The sequence below is a fragment of the Pecten maximus genome, chromosome 16 (genome assembly GCF_902652985.1).
Source record: "Pecten maximus chromosome 16, xPecMax1.1, whole genome shotgun sequence".
NCBI classification, from domain to species: domain Eukaryota; kingdom Metazoa; phylum Mollusca; class Bivalvia; order Pectinida; family Pectinidae; genus Pecten; species Pecten maximus.
Window position 1 is genome coordinate 8,214,087 of NC_047030.1, and position 22,843 is coordinate 8,236,929.

The window sequence follows — 22,843 nt, forward strand, 5'->3', positions numbered from 1 at the left end:
TCTAAATATAAGATGGCCCAGACCAATCCAGTTCTTGTTGTATGTAACTTGTGTTTAAATGTGATGAAGTAACTGGATCTTCAATATTTTTTCTACTTGCCATTTCTTAGATGTTGGCTTGGATTGGAATGTTTAATTTTAACCACTTAAAAAGAATTTATTGTAAAATGAAAATTTTAATTTCTATATTATGGTAGACTGTCGGGTGTTAACATGATTTGAAATGTATTTTACCAAAGGAAAACATTGATATATAAGATAAAGATTTTATTTTTATATTACAATAGACTGTCCAGTGAACCTGACGTTGCCAAGGATTCGGGGCCCGGTAACCTGTCATATCCCCGACTACTGTACCGGTGTGGATTGTTGTGTGGAGGTTGGGCCTATAGGTAGATCCTTCAATGCGTATGTCCTCATGGATGCCTGCAATAATCAACTAAGCGTCGGCATCGATAACTTTCGCTTCAATGTGTCGCTGTTTAACTATGAATATGGTAGGTATATTTGATGTTAAACTGTTGATATCATAACTCCTTAAGATAAATCACATAATTATTTATTTTTGATTTTGACATCACAAATAGTAGTGCAGAAAATTAACAGCAAAATTAAACCTTGTGTCTAAATGTTAACAAATTTTCAGTTAATTAAATTTGAGAGAAAAAGAAGCTGAAACTTTTTTCTGATACATCTGAATTGTACTGTGATTTTGAGAAAAAAAATTATATAAAAATAACCTGTATATCAGTGACATATTTTGCTCTTTTAAATATTTGTATTATCAAATTTGAATCAAAATGTCTTGAATCCCCCTAAGTACTTTAAATCTGATCATTTATATCATATAACAAATAAGAATTTTCACCATCAATGACTTTAATAATTGATGATGACGCCATATCATATTTTGTAGGCAAACAGGAACAGTTTTATCTCAAAGGAGTGATCAGAGTTGAGTAAGTACAGTGTTTTATATTAAGATATTTTTACCGCCTTTCATTATCTTTGCCGTAAATAATGACAAATTTATCTTAACCATTCATGGGAAAATATTCACTGGGTGATTCCTACTGTGTAGGTAAATCATTATATTTCATAGTAATGATGGCTGATGGCGTCTTGAGTGATTGTTAGTTCACCTCCCCACAGGGAATTGCTGAAGTGCATCATCCTTCATCTGTCCAGTGTCAATTTTTCATTTAACAACTTCTTCTTAAAAACCAAAAGGCCAAGAATCATATTAAGCTAGAAGGTTCCTGGTGTAGCCCCACTAAGTTTGTGTAAAGAAATGGCCTTGACCTATAAATGTCACTGGAATCTTTTACGTTAAAAAGCTCTAACTTTTTCTGATTAACCCAAAAGTATTGAATAAAGATATTCAGCTAGTTGGTTTTAGGGATGACCTCCAGCAAGGATCAAGAAAATGAATGACCTTGACTTATATTCAAGGTCACATGGATAAAATATTTTAAACCACTCAACTTCTGATTAACAAAAGCACTAGAATCCAGATATTTGCTTGTAGGTTCCTAGCATGACCCCTGACAAAGTGAAGTGTGCAATAAGAAATGACCTTGAACCATATTCATATTTACCGGAGTTAAAAAAAGAAGAATCCTGCCTCAAAATAACCCTTACTGTTGGTGGGGCAGTACATCTAGAAAATGACCGTTACAGACTTTGGAATAAATAAATGTGTGATGATGTTTACAATTTTCAGAATGAATAAATGTATGATGATGTTTAGAGATATTGAAATAAATAAATGTATGATGATGTTTACAGATTTTAGAATGAATAAATGTGTGATAATATTGACAGATTTTACAATCAATAAATGATTTCTGTTTACAGTTTTACCCTGATAAACCTGGAAGGGGAGAAGAAGTACATGGTGAATATGAACCTAAGTGTCTGTTTTGAACAAGCTGCTGCTGACTGTCTCATCTCGTTACAAATATTTGAGGACTTTAAGCTGACCAAGTTGTTCTGTGATTGGAATTCAGGGTTTCGAATCCCAGGTACAGTACAAAAACGAATACTTATTAGCTTTTCTATCACAATTATAAATATGGTTGTCTTTGATGGAATATAATCTAAAATCTGAAAACCAGATTGGAAGTGTCCTTGGTTCATTTTTGCCTTAAATAGAAAGCTGGGGTTGATTGTATATGATTAGAAAAAAATTGAAAAAAAAAAAAAATGCAAAAAAAAAATGTAAAAAAAAATTGGTTGAGATACAGTTGGTGAAACAGCTTAAGTTAACAAATTAATTATCTATGACTTTTTTGTCACCAGATTTTTCCCTGGATAGCTACGTAAATAGCCTAGGATTACCCTCGGGGACAACACTGTCCGGATTTCTTCTCGACCAATTACTTGAGGCCACTGGACTCGCTGCATACTTACTGGATGTACCATGTTCTCATAGCAGCTCGCCATTTGCAGCAGCTTCATCCTCTAATGGGTGGAATGATGGTAATCTTTTCTATTAAATGAATTGTAAGCTATATATAACCCTGGTAAATACCATACAGCTTGAGAGAAAGTCAGAGGATCTGTCTATGTAACCTGTGGTGAAGATCTGAGGTGTGTGGTCGTCTCTCCTTACCCGTGACAGTTTTTGTTTCTCTGGAAGCTGATATACAGACTGGTCTGTGTTTATGTGGTTGTGTTCTTGAGCAAGACATCATTATTGCCTGCAACTAATATTTTCCTTGTCATGAGAACAAACTTATTATTCAAGGTAGCTGAGTTGGGGTGTTGATCAGATATTTAGATTGTTAATTGATAATAATCACTTGATATTTTTCATAGTAAATCATCGGTATATAATAATTTGCTTCTGTTTTAAATCAAACAGTATCTTTGTGGGATTTTACTGATGGTTGTGTGAATATCAAGTCTAAGACTTGTAGTAAGATATTTTAAACCATTGATGCTGTTGGCCTCATGTTCCTTGAACTATTCATTTGCTTTATTTTGTCATGAGAACAAAATTATAGATCAAGATTTGCAGGCGTCCAAGTTACTGTTTCAGAATGTGGTCACATCCCCGTCTTGCCTGTTCTGCCGTCACGATTACGATGTCATGTGACCTCTACCTGTATGGGAGTAAGCTGTTGTGTGGATGTGGAAGAGATCAGTAAATCGGTCCATTTCTACGTTGAGCTGGATGCCTGTAACTACATCCTCAGGATTGGTATAGAGAAGCTGAGCCGAGAGATTCTATTATTTGATTACACGTTTGGTACAGAGGAATACTTCACGCTGGTTGGAATCTTCAAAATAACGTAAGTCAGTTTCGATTTAAGATCTGCAAGGTAATGCAAGTCAGTGTTCAGTGAAGAATTGTCTTCAGATTTTGTGCATATCTAAATTTGAGACTATTACAAAAAACAAAATGGCTGATCATGACTGGCAGTCAGTTTTAGCTCACTGGACAAGTCATAGAATTTGACATGTTTGTTCCTTGTCACAAGACCGTACTACATTTGTAGACCTGCTGAACTTGACAGTGACTTTGACCTACTTTGAAAAACTGTTCTGAATTTGAAAACCCATTCAGCAAGCTATATGTTGTCTTCTGACTTGTGGATTTTGGCTGATAAACGACATACTTGGATTTTGACTGTCGATGTTATTGCTATTTTTCAGATTGGTCTATCTGACATGTGACAGTAATTGGGAATATGATTACTAGCAAAAATGTTCAGCTTGAAAGAAAATAGAGCTCAATTATTGCTAGATTTTGTGTTGTCACATAAAAAAGTACTATTATTCAAATAGAGAGTGGGTAACAAAAGCTATACTGTCATTATAAGGATATTATATTTATTGAACTTTTTCAATTGTAGGTACAAAATATTTGACCTGAAGGAGGAAAAAGAATTCTTGTTGTCTTTGTCGATCGCTGTCTGTTTTGAGAGTAATGGCGACTGCACCGAGTCCATCTCCATGTTCGATCAGCAGCGTATTCCAAAACCTCTCTGTAACTTTGATGCCACCTTTGCCATTGCAAGTAAGTTTTCTTGTAAGAAATCAGAGCCTTGTGCAGTTGTGTATATTTTGAAGAAAACCTGTCTGTCAAATCTTTCGGTTTTAGTGTGGTGTGGGTGGTGCAATAGTCCTACAAAGACAGTTCTGGTTTAATTTATAAATAACAACACTTTGGGTGTCTCAGATTTCAGCTTGGAAGATTTTGTCCGGGAGCAGGGTCAGGCCATTGGTGAAGAGATCTCGAGCCAGATTGCTGACCAGGTCTTTGAAGCGTTAGGTGTGGCCACCTATATGTCCGACTCTCCTTGTGTAAGGGCAGAAGCCCCTTATTACTCCCCAAGTGACAACCATTGGAATATTGGTAAGACGTTATCTACTCTCGGTGTGAAGAATCTTGATCTCACGAAAGTATCTAATTAGCTTCATTAACATACTGCAGCCTCTTTAGGTGAATGGAACTGTCGATATGGTGTTAAACAATACAAACACAGGGGAGGCCTTTAGATGAATGGAACTGTCGATATGGTGTTAAACAATACAAACACAGGGGAGGCCTTCTTTAGATGAATTTCATGTCGATATGGTGTTAAACAATACAAAACCAAACTAGGGTTATCAAACAAGAACCACTGAAAGAAGTGATTTAATTAAAACAGCATCGTGAAGTAATACACATTTTCTCCAGAACCCACTGTACATAGAACTTCTTTTTTATTTCTGGAGTCATCCTATAAATATATGCTTTGTTGGAATCGGCCCTCTGTATTTCCCCAAATTCTAACTAGATAGGGCCAATGGGAAATTTACATTACCCAAAGTGACAATGAAAGCCCTAAGCTATTATTTCTGTACAATAGAGTATTATAGATGATGATGATGATGTGAAGACCAGTAAAATAAAACGTGATGCATTCATATTAATGGGATTATAATTGAAAATAAGTTTCTATATACCGTATGTCAAATTTTGACTCGGACAGTATTTTTCATGCAGACATGCAAATGATAAATAGATATTTCAAACCTCATTCCACATACTTCTTCCTTAAAATGGTTTTTGTAAATGCTCGGTACCCTTGTCTTTGACATTAAGTCCTATATGTGCCTCTGTGATTACAGCTTGCCCACAGCCCGTGACTATGCCATCACTGTCGGGTCCGGTTTCCTGTCATGTACCCGATTACTGTACTGGTGTCGACTGTTGTATAGACGCTCCTTTCATCCCAAAAACTTTCCGCGTGTTCGTTCTTCTGGATGCCTGCAACAACAAGTTGGATATTGGAATTGAAAAATTTCGATTGACTGAGTACCTGATCAACTACAACTGGGGTAAGTAGGAAGACTTCAGTTTCAGTGGGGGAGTCTAGCCATACTTGAGAATACGTTGTATGTGGTTTTCTTTTAGTTACTATACAGTCTACCCTCGTTATATCGCCACATTTCGTATAACTAAGTTACTGTGAAAAAGGAAATAACCTGATTCTATAAATAGAACACTAAAGAGTTCCTCGATCACAGAAAAAACGGACCAAGATGGTGATATCGTCGAGGGTAATATATAGGGATTCGGGCCGTTTGTATTGTTATGAATGTGGCAGATGGCGGTATGCGAGGGTGGCGAACTTAACGAGGGAATTATATAGAAGGGAAATCCGTTCTAACGGTGTAGTGGACGGTATGCCAGGGTGGCGGTAGATTCGGGTGGCGATAGGTCGAGGGTACACTGTATATAGATAGGAATTAATTTAGCGTTCTGTTTGAGATTAATATATAATTCCTGTTAGATTGACATGAAGGTGCTTTGCCCGAGTTTGAGGATATATGAGGGTACTGTATACAAATATTCCTGATAGTCTTTATTTGAGGGAAGGTGTTTTAGGGTGCAATATTGGGATTTTAAGAAGTATTAATCTAAGATATCTTGCCCATGCTGGGGTTCAAACTGGTGACCTCTTGCTCTGCAAGCAAATTCCCAGCCACTAGTCTTGAGGGAAATTCCCTCCAGTTTGAAGCTAATCTGGTCATCTGAACTATCTAATTTTTACAGGCATATATTTCAGCGATTAAGGGCATTCGTGGACAATTTGAATTCATAGGTTGATATATTTTTTTTAAATTTTATTTTCAGGAGAGTGGAAGACATTTTACTTGAAGGGTGTTGTGAAAATTGAGTAAGTACTTAAAAACTTAGGAGTGAAATTCAATAAATGTGTATTGAATGTTGGACATGCATTCAAACTTTGCTTGACATAGTGTAGTGGGTGGTCTAGTGGGTGACCTTGACTTTTGATTTTTAAGTCTATTAGGAACATGGAATCTAATGATCTGATTTTGCATTCCCTATTCCACAGCTACATGATTCGCCTTCTGTCCGACGCCAAGATGTATGTATTGAACCTCAATGCCAGCGTCTGTCTCTCTGATGGCGTATGTGACTTCCAGCAGGTCATTCTGTCAGATTCGTATGTCCCTATCCTTGGCTGTGATTGGACGATTGGATTTCCTGGTATGTGAAACATTACGTTACCATCAGTTGAATGGTAGTCAAGGGGAATAACTCCACTTTACAAATACCACTAGGTCGTGATAATGCCGCATATTCTGTTCTATTTTTGATTTGTTGTGCACTATTATATTAAAACTTTTTTTCTTGATTAAAAAAAATGTTAACATCAGTTATTAACTCATGGAAAACAACTGGTTAACTGTGTCCAATCATTTTATAAGCCATGATTGAGTACATTGCAGTATTCTTTCATCGTGGTTACATAATAATTATATGGTTCCAGATTTTTCCCTGTCTCGATGGCTGCAAGATGAGGGACAGGCAGCTGGTGCAGTGTTGAGTGATCTGTTTATATCAAAGTTGATGGAAACACTTGGTTGGACTCCCTACCTTAATAATCCAGACTGTAGTATGTCCAGCTATCAACCAGCTAACGCCGACAACTGGAAAGTAGCAGGTATAACCACCTACTAATTAATAAGTTTGATATGCTTGACTTAAGAATTAAAATGTTACATTCATTAGATTTAGCGTTACATCAGATCAGTACTATGGAGACTATGTCATTCCTCGACAACACTATCAGACCTCACCTCTGGCTCGGGTACTATGTCGTCCCTCGACAACACTATCAGACTTCACCTCTGGCTTATGTACTATGTCATCCTCCGACAACACTATCAGACATCACCTCTGTCTCGGGTACTATGTCATCCCTCGACAACACTATCAGACCTCACCTCTGGCTCGGGTACTATGTCATCCCTCGACAACACTATCAGACCTCGTCTCTGGCTCGGGTACTATGCTTGCCCTCGACAACACTATTAGACCTCACCTCTGTCTCGGGTACTATGTCATCCCTCGACAACACTATCAGACCTCGCCTCTGGCTCGGGAACTATGCCTTCCCCCGACAACACTATCAGACCTCACCTCTGTCTCGGGTACTATGTCATCCCTCGACAACACTATCAGACCTCGTCTCTGGCTCGGGTACTATGTCATCCCTCGACAACACTATCAGACCTCACCTCTGTCTCGGGTACTATGTCATCCCTCGACAACACTATCAGACCTCGTCTCTGGCTCGGGTACTATGTCATCCCTCGACAACACTATCAGACCTCACCTCTGTCTCGGGTACTATGTCATCCCTCGACAACACTATCAGACCTCACCTCTGGCTCGGGTACTATGTCATCCCTCGACAACACTTTCAGACCTTACCTCTGGCTCGGGTACTATGCCATCCCTCGACAACACTTTCAGACCTTACCTCTGGCTCTGGTACTATGTCATCCCTCGACAACATTATCAGACCTCACCTCTGGCTTGGGTACTATGTCATCCCCGACAACACTATCAGACCTCACCTCTGGCTCGGGTACTATGCCATCCCTCGACAACACTCTCAGACCTCACCTCTGGCTCGGGTACTATGTCGTCCCTCGACAACACTATCAGACCTCACCTCTGGCTCGGGTACTATGTCTTCCCTCGACAACACTATCAGACCTCACCTCTGGCTCGGGTACTATGTCATCCCCCCGACAACACTATCAGACCTCACCTCTGGCTCGGGTACTATGCCGTCCCTCGACAACACTATCAGACCTCACCTCTGGCTCGGGTACTATGTCATCCCTCGACAACACTATCAGACCTCGCCTCTGGCTCGGGTACTATGTCATCCTCGACAACACTATCAGACCTCACCTCTGGCTCTGGCACTATGTCATCCTCGACAACATTATCAGACCACACCTCTGGCTCGGGTACTATGTCATCCCCCGACAACACTATCAGACCTCGTCTCCAACTCGGGGACTATATCATCCATTGACAACACTATCAGACCTCACCTCTGGCTCGGGTACTATGCCATCCCTCGACAACACTATCAGACCTCACCTCTGGCTCTGGCACTATGTCATCCTCGACAACATTATCAGACCACACCTCTGGCTCGGGTACTATGTCATCCCCCGACAACACTATCAGACCTCGTCTCCAACTCGGGGACTATATCATCCATTGACAACACTATCAGACCTCACCTCTGGCCCGGGTACTATGTCATCCCTCGACAACACTTTCAGACCTCACCTCTGGCTCCGGTACTATGTCATCCCTCGACAACACTATCAGACCTCACCTCTGACTCAGTACTATGTCATCCCTCGACAACACTATCAGACCTCACCTCTGGCTCGGGTACTATGCCATCCCTCGACAACACTATCAGACCTCACCTCTGGCTCTTGCACTGTGCCATCCCTCGACAACACTATCAGACCTCACCTCTGGCTCGGGTACTATGTCATCCCCCGACAACACTATCAGACCTCACCTCTGGCTCGGGTACTATGTCATCCCTCGACAACACTATTAGACCTCACCTCTGGCTCGGGTACTATGCCATCCCTCGACAGCACTATCAGACCTCACCTCTGGCCCGTTTACTATTTCATCCCTCGACAACACTATCCCCTTATAAGAAGGCATTAATGTGTAATTAGAATTCAGCATGTTGTATAATTAACATGTTACTTGCAGACTGCCCACTACAGATTGGTAATAACACACTTCCGTCCCTCCGGGCGGATCTGTCCTGTCGACTTCCCAGTCACTGTACCGGTGTAGACTGTTGTCTTGCTGTGAACTTCATTTCCCGTAACCTCAATGCCTATGTGGATCTGGACGCCTGCCACTTCACACTCAACTTTGGTATTGAGAAACTTCAGTATCAGATCATGCTCTTTACATATGAGTGGGGTAAGTACAAAAACAAAACCAGGGAAATATTTCTCTCTCATGTCTTGCCTTGTTAGTTTGACTGTGTAAATGGCTTTATATATTAGTGGGGTAAGTACGAAAGTTAAAACAGGGAAACGTCTCTCTCTCTCATATCTTGCTTTGTTAGAGTTTGATGATGTAAATGGCTATATAGGAAATCTCCCTATATAGCATTTCATACTCGCAGGATAATCTGCGTGCAAGGGGGACAACTCTTACTGTGGTGTTTGCTTGTGTTAACGTCTGCCATCATTGTGGTGTCCACAACCAACTGTTCAGTCAAGGTTTATAAAGTTTGACTTTACTAAGATATAGATATGTATTTAGTAGATGCATACATGTATCATATCAAGTAGATGCATGTCCAGTAGACCTACGAGGTAATAAGACAAACTATTAATATATCTTGGTATTACATTATTATATGACCAAAAATATCACACCCTGATAAGTTGTATATCACACCCCGATAAGTTGTATATCACACCCCGATAAGTTGTATCCTTCAGTTTTGAGATTTGTCATAAAAACACACAAACATGATTTTTTGTTATTATTATATGATTGTCATTATGCATACTAATTAGATGTTTAATTATTTTCAGGCAAACAGGAGCATCTGTATTTGAATGGAGGCTTCAGGCTGGAGTAAGTCTATCTTTACGTTTGTTTTCCTGTTCATTTAATGTTGAGTATGATTATTTGTTTTGTGTCATTGCCATATCTATAACAATGACTTTGGATAAAATTTACTGATTAATTAACAGATCTTTCCATATAAATTGGTACAATGGCCTACCTTTGATATAGATATGATGTTCTTTGGAGGGTACCTGAATGTTACATCTTATTGATAAATACTTATGTGTACCAGTAGTGGAAATCATTTGTCGCACATACGATCCAGTACTGGTTATGATATACAAAAGTCTATTCACATGAGCTTGGTATGCTGTTTTTGTGCTCTGAGAGAAGGAAACAAGAATTCTTGTGCAATGGTTAATTAGCAGTTTTAAGAGAGTTTTCTTAGCTCAGCTGGTCCTAAGAACTGATGAAGATATGTCATGGCACGTTGTCCATAGAATTGAAAAGTTTGTTCTCAATTTGCTAGGACCTACTTAGAAGGTCACAGGGGTAAAATTTGTTAAAATCATTAAACAAAGTCTTCTCACTTACCTAACAATAGATCCGGGCCATGATATTGGACCAGTAGCACACTTGGATGAATTTCAACTGAGTTTGTTAAATTGAATGACCTATACATAAGGTCACAGGGGTCAAAATCCTTAAACCTCTTCTGAAGATACAAGACGCCTATAGGGTGGTATGAAGGGCTAATATTTGACCTTTGTTCCTTAAGGCACACGAGTCAAATATGTTGAAATCTTTAAACCTCTTCTGCTGAAGATACAAGGGGCCAAGGGTAATGATATTTGGCCAGAACCATGCAGGGAACTCATTTCTTGGGTTGATATGAGGGATAAAGGCTCATTGGTCCACTTCCGTGAAATTTACGTATCATTGATTCAAACAAGGTTTACCATTTAAGCATTGAACGGCTTTCAGTTGGCATTCAAATTGACTATGAATGCCAACTGAAAGCCGTTCAATGCTTATATTTACCATCTGCGATTTTTTATTTGTCGTGCGATTTTTTTTTGAAATTTTCAAATTCAAATTTCAGTTGGCAGTTCATAAGCTGGTGAACTCGCAACTGAATTGGTAGGGTTATATAGTGGCAGTGCCACGCAATGGTAAATATATATCTATGAAGGCCCATGAAGGTATACATCATTGATTCAAACGAGCGGTGGTTTACCATTTCTACCACAATACGATGTGTTATTCCACTTTCAAGCCATTGTATAAATGTGCCATCTGTTGGATAAATATATGTTATATACCACTAGTGGTATATGACCTTCCGGTCTTTTGATTGGTCAAGAATTCGAACTTTGACCCAAGCTGCAATTGTTATTGACGTTATCAATAATCAAATGACGTCAAATCACCGGGTCCCGGACATCAACGGTACACTTTATTCACATATACGCGAAATTATACTTGGCCACGTTTCCCTTTGATTCAAGCCGATATTATTGTGGTAGAAACAGGTCACATGACTCGTGATTGTTGAATATGGAATTTATTTCACACAAGTAAGTTATTTTTTAAAAGTTGCAATAGACACTCGCTAAAGCTCGTGTCTTTTGTAACTTTGAAAAAATAACTTACTCGTGTGAAATAAATTCTATATCCAACAATCACTCGTTGTGTAACCTCTATATATCTATGAAGGCCCATGAAGGTATACTTTAGGTATATTTTGACTCCAGCTTTGATTCCTTTACAGCTATACCATTGACAACAATGAGGCAGATAACACGTTCATCTTCAGCCTAAACATAAGTCTATGTTTGGAAGGACTCTCCGCAGGTTGTATGGAGCAGATCGAAGTTTTTAAGAATTCAGCATTACCTAAACCAGGGTGCAACTGGGCCATGGGTTTCAGTATTCCAGGTTAGTAATAAATTGTTGAAAAAACAACTATTGTTATGAATTATTATTAGGTCATCTGATCTGAAGGGTAAGGATGACCACACTCAGTTTCATCTGTCATTGGGCATCGAGCACCATCTGCCTTTAGTAAACTTTTTACATTTCAAACTTATCCTCAAATTCCACTGGTGGGATTTAGCTCAAACTTGCCTGAAATGATCCTGAGATGGTCCTGACCAAATATTTTTTTGGGGGGGCTAGTCAGAAATCCAACATGGCCACCATGGCTGCCATATTGAAAACCACATATCAAACTTATTCTCAAGTTCTACCTGTCGGGTTCAGCTCAAACTTGCCTAAAATGATCCTGAGATTGTCCTGACCATGTGTTTTGAGGCCGATGTGATATCCAAGATGGCCACCATAGCTGCCTTCTTGAAAACCACATTTCAAATTCATTCTAAAGTTCTGCCAGTGGGATTCAGCTGGGACTTGCCTAGAAGGATCCTGATATTGTTCTGACCAAGCATTACATGTGATGGATGATTATTTTGTACATACTCTAAATAACTAGTACCTGGGAAACAAGTTTGTTAATTATGATTTAAGTGGTATAATAGTAAAAGAATAACAAGTATCAAGTGTAAGAATTATGAACAAAATTCAAATAGAAACAAAATTGCTTGGAATCTACAAATTTTGTGCACATTTATGGACACAGACAACATCAAGTTCTATTCTAGAACTGAATTTGTAATTGATTGGAAAAACATGTTTTTATTAGAATTTACATAACTTTTTTGTGTTGTTTATACGTTATATGATTTCAGCATGTGATTGAATCTTTTAGATTTCTCTGTGAATGATTGGATCACCAACAACGGTTTGGCCGTCGGTCAGTCTCTCTCCCGTTACTATGCGGCCAAGTTAATGGAATATTTGGGCGTGTCTAAGTACATGATGACCACACCCTGCCAGCGATCCAGTAGTTACTACAGCCCGTCACAGAACCACTGGAAACAAGGTACGTTAAATCACTATGATTATACATCTATATAGGAGGTCATGTCTACAGATTAAAAAGTTTTTACAATGACAAAACTTAACTGGTCCAAATATCATCACAATGCTCCTTAACTCAAGGAAACTCCTTCCTTAGTGATAATTTTCATGGGGGAACCATTATTAAAGAAAAAAAATCTTAGTTAGGGAATGGTCCTCAAACTCTCTAATGTTTTCCTATGGCAAATTTGAAGTTCAAGATTTTCTAAAGTTTATGAATATTTGAGGAGACTGTGGGGCCAAATTTTGTCAGGTGTACAAGCCCTGATATTGGTCAGGTTACCGTTAAAAACTGTGTAATTTGTACACCTGCGTAATTGGTACTGTTGTGTAATTTGGACACCTATGTAATTTGTACACCTGCGTAATTGGTACTGTTGTGTAATTTGGACACCTATGTAATTTGCACACCTCTGTAATAAGTGCAGGTACTTTGTGAAGGTGAAAATACTGAATAAACTTGTATCAAACAAGAAAAGTCCTAGCGGGCGAGAAAAGTGTAAAGTATGAAAAATGTCTTTTATTCTGTAATAAAAGTTCTTTTTTAGATTATAATAACAAATTTTGTCGAATAAATTTCAACGTCTTTTCAAGGTGAAAAGACATTGGAATGGGTTTGACGAAATTTAGTCTTGCACTCTTGATACAGAGTACTACTGTTACGATTATCTTGATACAGATTACTACTGTTACGATTATCTTGATACAGATTACTACTGTTACGATTATCTTGATACAGAGTACTACTGTTACGATTATCTTGATACAGATTACTACTGTTACGATTATCTTGATACTGATATTGATTCTGTTGTAGACTGCCCCCTGGATATCAGTCTCCCAGACATCACCTCTGTACCGATGACATGTTATATTCCGGACTACTGTACGGGTATCGACTGTTGTTTGGATGTCGACTTCCTCGGCATGTCATTCCGTACCTATCTTCTCTTAGATGGCTGTAACCTCAACTTACAAATCGGGATAGAACAACTTGCTCTCAACGAGTCTTTAGACAGTTACATATTTGGTGAGTGACAGTTTGACCAAAATTAATCTAAATGAAATCATTGAAAAACCGAAAATGGCTGTTTATCTTAAGTGAAGTTCATTAATATTCAAATAGTTATTTTATTTACATGTCATTCTAATATTGGAATACTGAGGAAGTTTCTAGTAATAACAGAGCCAAGAAATAAAAAAAATCACTCTGGATTGATGCTGCATAAGTGTTGTTATTTCAAAATCATTAAAAGTAGATTGCTTGAAAATAAACTAATGTCATTATTATAGATCTGCTTTAAAATCATTGATGATACTTACAATTGTAATTTAATGCAAATTTTGTTAATAATTATGAATTGTTGTTATTTATCATGTTAATTTGTTTAATTAGGAACACCAAAACAGCTTTATGTGGAAGGTGTCCTGAGGATAGAGTGAGTATACAGTGTTCGGTATATACTAATATTTGCTGTCAGTTATATGTACAGTCTACCTACATTATAATTTTGTCCACACAGATCTGGCATTATAATTAGTGTGATTAAAATAATTCATTTAGAGTTTTATATACCTCTATAGCAATGTAACAATAGCTGTTTCAAAGTGGTTCACAAGTTATTATCCGTCTGTGGTTATTGGGTATTTAGGAACCGTCCAATGTCTATCTCAACTCCCTGGGAGCATACAGCCAGAGCTACCATTTTGGCACTAACGCCTTACACACAACATTTCTTGCATCGCCCTACCACATCCTCATTTACAGCTGAGTCAACACTTGTCTTTTAAAATTTTACATTTTGTATAAATATAGGATGAAAGAGATACTGTTCTGATCAGAGCTACATAGTATTTCCAACTTTTTGTTCACAACTATTAAATCATTGAACTAAGTGTAAAGTGACATTGTGTCTATGGTAACGGAATACCTTTTTGTCCCGAGCTACCTGATCAAAGACTTGATTTTAGAGGACTATAGCGATACATTGTTACCATGGCTGCCAGTTACAAATATCTGTAGCTTTCTGCCCCCATCTACCTGATGGAAGACTTTACTATAGAGATAGTTACCATGGCTACCAATTACAAATATATGTAACTTTCTGCCCCCATCTACCTCATGGAGGACTTGACTATAGAGATACATTGTTACCATGGCTACCAATTACAAATATCTGTAATTTTCTGTCAACAGCTACCTGATTGAGGACTTGACTGTAGAGAGGAAATACAAAGTGGATGTCAACATAAGTATCTGCCTGAATGCGGACCCCAGTGTGGCCTGTCTGTATACAGTAGAGGTGTACCGTGATACACTTCTCCCCAAACCTCTGTGTGATATCAGTGGAGGCTTCTCCATACCAGGTGAGTGATTTTACCCACAGCTTTAATAGTCAGCACCAGGAATGTATCCTTTTTACACGTAAGCAATTACATATGTATTATGTTTTAAACAAAAATACATTGAACCATGAATTTTGTTTCATGACAGAAGCAACACCTATTGTGATGCTAAGATTCTTAACCACATATAAGTTTGATGTCGCAAAATATATCGGAACAAAAAAACTCTTTAGGGACTACCTAGAAATTTTATCTAAACAAAACGTGTGAAACCTTTTCCAAGCCTTTTGCTTCTTCCCCATTGATTGTAGGCATTTGAACTGATTTTTGTTCGAGCATCACCGGAAGTTCTAAACAACACATGCAAAACCTTTTCCTTGCCTTTTATTTTCTCCCTATTTGTTGTAGGCATTCTTGATTGAACTGATATTTGTTTTTGAGCATCACCAGAATTCAAATCACATACATCATATTTATACCAATGTCAGAGAGAGGTACATCTATGTGAGCCCAACTAACTATGATTTTATTGTCTAGCATATTTGTTGAAGTGGCTGTTAGTTTGGTTTAATAAGTCCTGTATATAGAATAAAATCATTTTTGGATGGAGGACCATAATTGCAAACATGAGGTAATCACTGGTAAAATTTCTTGCAGATTTCTCACTTGTGGAATGGTTTACGAACAGAACGATAGCTATTGGGACAACCCTGGCTTCAGCCGTGGCTACAGAGCTGATGGAGGAACTTGGGATATCGTCGTTCCTCAACACTGACCAATGCTCACTGTCCTCGGACACCTACGCCGACGCTGTCAATGGATGGACTTCTGGTAAATTCAGATTAAAGCTCCAAATTTTACATCCAGTAAATTTAGATTAAAATTTGAACAAGTCAACATTTTACATCAAATAATTGCTTGTGATTTTTTTTTTCATTTCCTTGATGAGTCTTTGAGTTACAATATACACTCAAATGATTTATTTGTATAATACCCTTTACAAAATGATTTATTTGTATAATACCCTTTACAAAATGATTTATTTGTATAATACCCTTTACAAAATGATTTATTTGTATGATACCCTTTACAAAATGATTTATTTGTATAATACCCTTTACAAAATGATTTATTTGTATAATACCCTTTACAAAATGATTTATTTGTATAATACCCTTTACAAAATGATTTATTTGTATAATACCCTTTACAAAATGATTTATTTGTATAATACCCTTTACAAAAAACAATTATGTAGGTTCGGGGACTATCATGTTTGCCTTTGTCCTAATGACAATCATTCCAGCATGGTTTTTTGTCTTTTTGTCAGATTGTCCATTTGAGATGAGTCTGCCATCCCTAGGAACTACAGATATTAGGTGTAACTTACCTAGTTACTGCTCTGGAGTACAGTGTTGTATGCAGGTTGACTTCATTTCCCGGAGTTTCCATGCCTTTGCCACAATTAACACCTGTACTCACCAACTTGAGGTTGGAATTGAGAAGTTTGTCTTCAATCGGAGTCTGTTCAACTATGAGTGGGGTAGGTATATCCAGTTGTGTCAAATATGTAGATATGTACTTGTTTCTGACATTGCTGTAACCATTTTTTATTATCACATCTCCAATGGACAGGTTATATATTTATGGCAGTATTACTGTCTGATGCCTGTGTAATGACATTTAATCATATCATGATTTACTAGATATCGCCTTCAGAGGTCATGTCTTACTAAATGAAAAATAAATTGCTGAACCCAACCCCCCCCCCTCCCCCCTCCAAAAAAAAATAATAATTTGTTAAATTGTTATAAGGTATAAGTGATAATTGTGTTGATAGACACTTACACATTTATTGACCTTGGTTTGATTTTGTAATGACCAAACATTCTATTGTTCTGAATATCTAAACACTGATTTGATATTTAAACACTTTTTCTGTTTTAGGTACAAGGGAGAATATCTGGTTGCTTGGAGTTGTTCGAGTAGAGTATGTATCATTATTGTAATTTCTTATTACCTCCCCTTGTCATTACAAAAAAAAACTGAGCTTGATGTGGTCTTATGTTACTGAAAAGTCTTTGATACTCCTGGCAATAATTTACCTTTGTATGACCTTGACCTGACCTTAATGTGTTGTTTCAACCTAATTGAGATTGTCTCAGACATAATCTGAATAATCTTTTATGACCTTGTTGTGACCTTGACATGACCTTGTTAAGTCCATGCTGTGTTGTAGTTTTACACATGCTAGGAAGTCTCTGACCCTGCTGTAATAATTGATTTATGGCATTTTTGTGACCTTGTTATGGCCTTGACATGACCTTGATGTGTTGTATTTTTACCCTTACTCTGAAGAAGTCTAACACTACTATAATTTTGATTGCTTTATGATATTTGTGTGATGATATGAGCTTGATGTGTTGTAGTTTTACCCTCACTGAGAAGACTCTGACCTCCTATGAACTCAACATGAACATCAGTGTGTGTTTTGAGGCAGCAGATAGCTGTTTGATGAGTGAGCGTGTCTTTATCAACACAGAATTACCCAAGGTCTTCTGTACCTGGGGAAGCGGCCTCATCATCCCAGGTAAGTACATCAGGCATGAGAATTTTCAGATAAAAGTCTGATTTCAGACCTTTTTCTCATGTCATCCTTGGTACATGGAGCAAAGCAGTGTGTTCAATTCAAGTCTTCCTAAGTAGATAGAAATTGCAAAACATATGACCTCTCACAACCATGACAAGAACATTCATCCTCAAGAGATCGATGGTTAAGAGTAGGAAAATATTGTTTCTCATTTTCAGAAATTTCTGAAAAGCAATTATATAAGATATGAAAGTAGAGTTACATTTACATAACTCAAAATATTGCAATTTGATCAGCATTGGACTATTAGGTGGTCAGGTAGTGAAGTGGTAACACACCTGTCACCTAGACAACAAGATTTGGATTCTCTGATCAGATATAAAAAGATAAGGGCTCACCTACTCGACCACGTGGGTTTTCACCTGTTTCCGCTCACAGTAAGACTCCTCATGTGTTTCTTTCCGAGCCAGCATGAGTGATATGATATAAATTGTTTTGCAATTGTTTAAAGTTTAGAATCTAAAACAAGTTGAAATTGTAAAGTTTATATTCATATCAGACTACTGAACCTGAAGAGCAGATTAAAAGTTGTTTCTTATTTGTAGATTTCAACCTTGAGGAATGGGTGACAGAACAGTCTGGAGTTCTGGAGTCGGTCCTGACCAGTACACTAGCCGACACCCTATTAGAGGTTTTAGCGGTCAAACCATACCTGAACGATCCCATGTGTTCCCTCACTGACCATATGTATACCCCTGCTGTTAATGGATTCAAAGACGGTAAGGACTCCTTTTAACAATTTAATTTAATTAAGATATCATGTTTGTGCTCTTTTGTTTCATTCACTGAATAAGGTTCTGATTTTTTGAAGCGAATTCTTGAGTAATAGATGTGATGTTCATGCTACTGTGTGATATAATGCTAAAGTTAACGATACACTTATTCCTAGTATTCAAACTTTCTGTTCAGTGCAATTCACCGAATATGGTAATAATACTATTTGATGGCAGTGGCACTTGGCCAACTGCCCAAGTACTTGTTTTCTCTGGGTGTCACTTTTTCCTCAAAAAGTAAAACCATGCACATGCTTCCTTCAGGGCCAACAATAAGCCCACACTAAAAAATAAATGAGGTTTATAGTTTAGATGCTATGGATTGCATTTTCTCTTACCCTGGACAGGGATATCCGCAGTTTTACTAGGGTGAGATTTTCTTATCTCGCCCGGGGGAAAAGACACGCTACACATGCTCTTCTCACGTTCTCAATAATTGTATTTTGTCCTGTCAACAATACCATGACGTCACAGCAGCAGTACAACGTCATGTCGACATTTCAATCACGTCACGTCAACATTTCCTTGCATTAATGTAACGTCAATATTAGATACATAAGAGGGTAAACAGGGTAAGAGAAAAATAATCATTCACCCTCATGGAAGTGAGACTGGGGAATCTCAACCCTCGGGGTAAGATAATTAAGCTGCCTAACACTCGGCAAGCCGCGTGTTTGGCAACTTAAGAATCTTCCCCTTGGGTTGAGATTCCCCTGTCTCGCCCCCAAGGGGGTGAGAGATTCAATTAATCCTGCCCACCTTATCAGTTTATATTCGGTATCACATGGACTTATTTAAAGATAGATACAGTATAGACATGTCCTATTTCTTGGTTGTTGTAGAGTGTGGTGTGTCATTGCCAAGTCTTCCATCAGGAGTGTCTTGTCACATTCCCACATCATGTTCTGGCCTAGACTGTTGTTTGAAGATCCCTCTCATTTCCAAGTTCATCCACGTCTACGCCCACCTCGATCCTTGCAGCTACATTCTCAGGCTCGGTATAGAGAAGCTCTCCTTCAATATCTCGCTTATAGACTATGACTTTGGACAGGAACATACGTTCCTACTTCAGGGAGTGTTCAAAATCATGTAAGTATATTCAGGTACAGTGATAAACTGATAACCCAAAATCATTTTCCTGAACCACATGGTTACGGGTTTAGGAACTGTTTTAGAAAGTCAAGAGAGTTTTATTTTGTGAGTTTGAATTTTACCATTAGGTACAATTGTATAAGACATCCAAAATATAAGGTATCAGTATATTTGATTGATTACTATAAACATCATGTTTTTTTCTTTTTTTTTTCTTTCTCTCTCTAATATTTATTAAAAAACAACTTTTGTTGTTTGAATGTTTGAACCATCTTTGTTTATAACTTAATTAGCTGGCCCTAATGGCCAAGTAAATTTATGCAGGCATCCGTAGTCCATCCAACATGAACGTTTCTATTTAAATGACTTCTCACAAACTAAAAGGCCTGGAATCAAAGTATTTGGCTGGTAGGTTCCTAGGATGGAGCCCAACAACATTTGCAAAATGAAATGACCTTGAATATGGGTAAAGGGTCAAATTAGTTAAAACCTCAATGTGAGCCTTGCAGGCCCTTTGGATCTCTTGATGATTTTCACTGCTTAATAGCTTCAAAAATCATGATTTGGGAACTTATTAAAACCACAAAATTTATCAAAATCGAAAACTCAACAAAATAAATGAATTGAGGTATCAATCATATCAGCTAGAATCCAAAGTTTTGAAGGGCTGTAGTTCCTTTAATTGATACTTTGGAATCAATTATTCACAGAATGGTGATAGACGACCTCAAGGCGGACCGTGCCTACTTGCTGAATGTTAATGTGAGTGCCTGTTTCGATACCGTTGATGATAGTCGATGCCTGAATGTGCCGGTGCTTGTCAACACAAAGTTACCCAAGTTGTTGTGTAACTGGAACCTTGGATTCAGCATCCCTGGTATGTAATAATGTTTGGCTTAAATGTAAAATTTAAGTAAATTTTTCCCATATTGATATGACTAAGCATGAGCTAGACACATTCTGGTGAGTCGATTAGAGGAGAAAATTGGAATCTGTATTTAGTGTACAACATAAATCATTACTGGTTGGGAATACAATTAGATTAAAAAAATGGAATTATATGTACATGGCTGCTTCGTATCAAGCAGTAAAAAGAGAATGGTATCAGTACTCGATTTTACTTAACATTAAGAATAAATTGCTAGATTTAATGAAAATGAATTTCTAAAAACATGACAGAAGTGCTGGAATCTTTTTTTTTCTGTCTTCTCTATAAATCTAAATATCAGTGCCTGGCTGTTATGGCCATGTAGATATATACATCATTACAGAAACGCCTTTAATTGTTATCATTGTAGATTTTGACCTCAACACCTGGCTAACTAACAGGGGTTACAACCCGGCTCAGGACCTACAGGACGCTGCTTTCATGTACCTGATGTTAGAGTTGGGGATTTATGATTATCTCGACGAGAGTCCATGTGATGCCAGTGCATCTGGATGGCAGTCCACAGGTATATCACTGTCAGAAAATAAACAGTTTTAATTTTTCTGGTCAATACATGATTATATTTAAGTTGACAAATAGTACATTGACATGAGAGATGGAAATATTTGCTATTAAAAATTTAAGTATTTAGTGCTATCTTCAAAATGTTCAAATTGCAAGAATTGTGATATCAAAATGTTTGCCTTTTTCCTATAAGCAAATTTTAAAAATGAAGCCAGATTATTAGTCACATCAGACAAAATCTGCCACATCAAAAATATTTTAAATAATCCCCAGCTGTCAGGTTTGATAAAGGGAGATAACTATGATCACAATCAAGCTGAGTACTGCTAGCCGAAACCTGTAGACCTAGGATGTCATCCAGCCTATACAAAATTGGTGATTAAACAAAGTAGATGCAAAGTTAAATGTATATGAATGTGATTGAAAAATAAGTCGAATGAGTGTCAGATGAAAGTTTTATGACCGATAATTATTTTTATTTTACTTGGTATGTTATGGCATGGTAATGAGTGATGAAATAATGCAGGTATGGACAAAGGGGAAATAACTCATTGGAACTCTTTTGTAATTTGACATAAAATTATGATTGAATTTAACAAGTTAAATGGAAGCACGTGTTGTTGCTACTTCTGACATCATGATTCCCCCCTTGTATCCGTAAAATGCAACATGCACACACAACACTAGATTTCTCATTGATTGGCAGCTCGCAGAAAGTGTTTGTTTTGAGTAATAAGTTGAATGAAAATAGTAAAAAGTAAGTTACAGGACCAATCTTTATTTTTTGAGTTTACTGGGTATATATTTACTCTGATTACTGACAGCTTGTGGAGAGAGCCTGTCACTGCCTACACTTCCTGGGAATATGGCCTGTAGAATATCTGACCTCTGTACCGGCGTCGACTGCTGCACCAGTGTACCCAAACTGACACGGAACTTCCACTCCCACCTACTGTTGGATGCCTGTGCCCTCAAACTCAGTATTGGTATAGAGAAATTGTTCTTCAACATTTCCTTGGTGGATTACCAATTTGGAAAATCTGATAACTTTAATCTCTTTGGCTTGGTGAACATAGAGTAAGTAAAATATACAGTATTATGTCTGTCTGTCCTCCCTTCCATCCTTCCTCCTCTTGTCCTGGCTCCATCTCCTATACTATGTGTCACTGGGACTTCATACTTAGGGTATGAGTTCACCTTGGTGAGGCGGTGCATCATGTTTAATAAGTAGGTCACTCACACCTATATGTATTATCTTTGACCCACAAATTCTTTATCACATGAAATATAATTCACATGGGGGGGGGGGGCCTTTAATTTGAGGAATTTTCTTGATGTGTATATGAATAGACTTTAAATATCAGGCGATTCATGGAATATGTCCAGAAGCCAATGTTGTTATGACATCATGAATGTTGAAAAAAATAAATTTCATTCCTTAAATGAACAGACTTTCAAATATCACCGCTAGTATTGCATTTATAATCAAGTGGACAGGTCTATTTGGCTACACTTTTATGTCATGTACATTGTAGTGGTTGATAGTGTACAAGTTGATTCAACCTCACTTTGTGCACACACTGGTTGTGATCTTTTGTCGAAAGTCTTTTGACAGATTATTATGTTTGTCAATCTAAAGAAAATGTTTCATAATGTTTCTA

General features: G+C 37.6%; 2 protein-coding genes across 2 annotated transcripts in view; both read left to right on the forward strand.

Moving 5' to 3' along the window:
• The first annotated feature begins 318 nt into the window (after positions 1 to 318).
• LOC117314852 lies at positions 319 to 2,552 on the forward strand. The gene is made up of 4 exons (XM_033868971.1): positions 319 to 497; positions 917 to 959; positions 1,858 to 2,024; positions 2,302 to 2,552. Exons 1-4 carry the CDS (start codon positions 419 to 421, stop codon positions 2,496 to 2,498), a joined length of 486 nt encoding a protein of 161 aa, XP_033724862.1. The 5' UTR covers positions 319 to 418; the 3' UTR covers positions 2,499 to 2,552.
• A 4,229-nt stretch (positions 2,553 to 6,781) lies between these two features.
• The window catches only part of LOC117314596, a 37,485-nt gene continuing 21,423 nt past the window's right edge, over positions 6,782 to 22,843 (forward strand). Inside the window, exons 1-17 of the mRNA XM_033868662.1 lie at positions 6,782 to 6,965; positions 9,068 to 9,286; positions 9,913 to 9,955; positions 11,661 to 11,827; positions 12,657 to 12,830; positions 13,686 to 13,898; positions 14,265 to 14,307; positions 15,066 to 15,235; positions 15,872 to 16,045; positions 16,545 to 16,757; positions 17,162 to 17,204; positions 17,644 to 17,804; positions 18,410 to 18,583; positions 19,480 to 19,726; positions 20,440 to 20,606; positions 21,028 to 21,183; positions 22,007 to 22,259. Coding sequence (XP_033724553.1) covers positions 6,782 to 6,965; positions 9,068 to 9,286; positions 9,913 to 9,955; positions 11,661 to 11,827; positions 12,657 to 12,830; positions 13,686 to 13,898; positions 14,265 to 14,307; positions 15,066 to 15,235; positions 15,872 to 16,045; positions 16,545 to 16,757; positions 17,162 to 17,204; positions 17,644 to 17,804; positions 18,410 to 18,583; positions 19,480 to 19,726; positions 20,440 to 20,606; positions 21,028 to 21,183; positions 22,007 to 22,259 — 2,801 coding nt within the window. The remainder of the gene's footprint in view (positions 6,966 to 9,067; positions 9,287 to 9,912; positions 9,956 to 11,660; positions 11,828 to 12,656; positions 12,831 to 13,685; positions 13,899 to 14,264; positions 14,308 to 15,065; positions 15,236 to 15,871; positions 16,046 to 16,544; positions 16,758 to 17,161; positions 17,205 to 17,643; positions 17,805 to 18,409; positions 18,584 to 19,479; positions 19,727 to 20,439; positions 20,607 to 21,027; positions 21,184 to 22,006; positions 22,260 to 22,843) is intronic.

What these genes read in the sequence shown, in the direction of transcription:
- LOC117314852 (XM_033868971.1), top strand. Translation starts at nt 419, where the DNA reads ATGGATGCCTGCAATAATCAACTAAGCGTCGGCATCGATAACTTTCGC. An exon ending in GCTGTTTAACTATGAATATG is followed by an intron (nt 498 to 916) that starts GTAGGTATATTT and finishes CATATTTTGTAG; the next exon opens with GCAAACAGGAACAGTTTTAT. An exon ending in AAAGGAGTGATCAGAGTTGA is followed by an intron (nt 960 to 1,857) that starts GTAAGTACAGTG and finishes TTCTGTTTACAG; the next exon opens with TTTTACCCTGATAAACCTGG.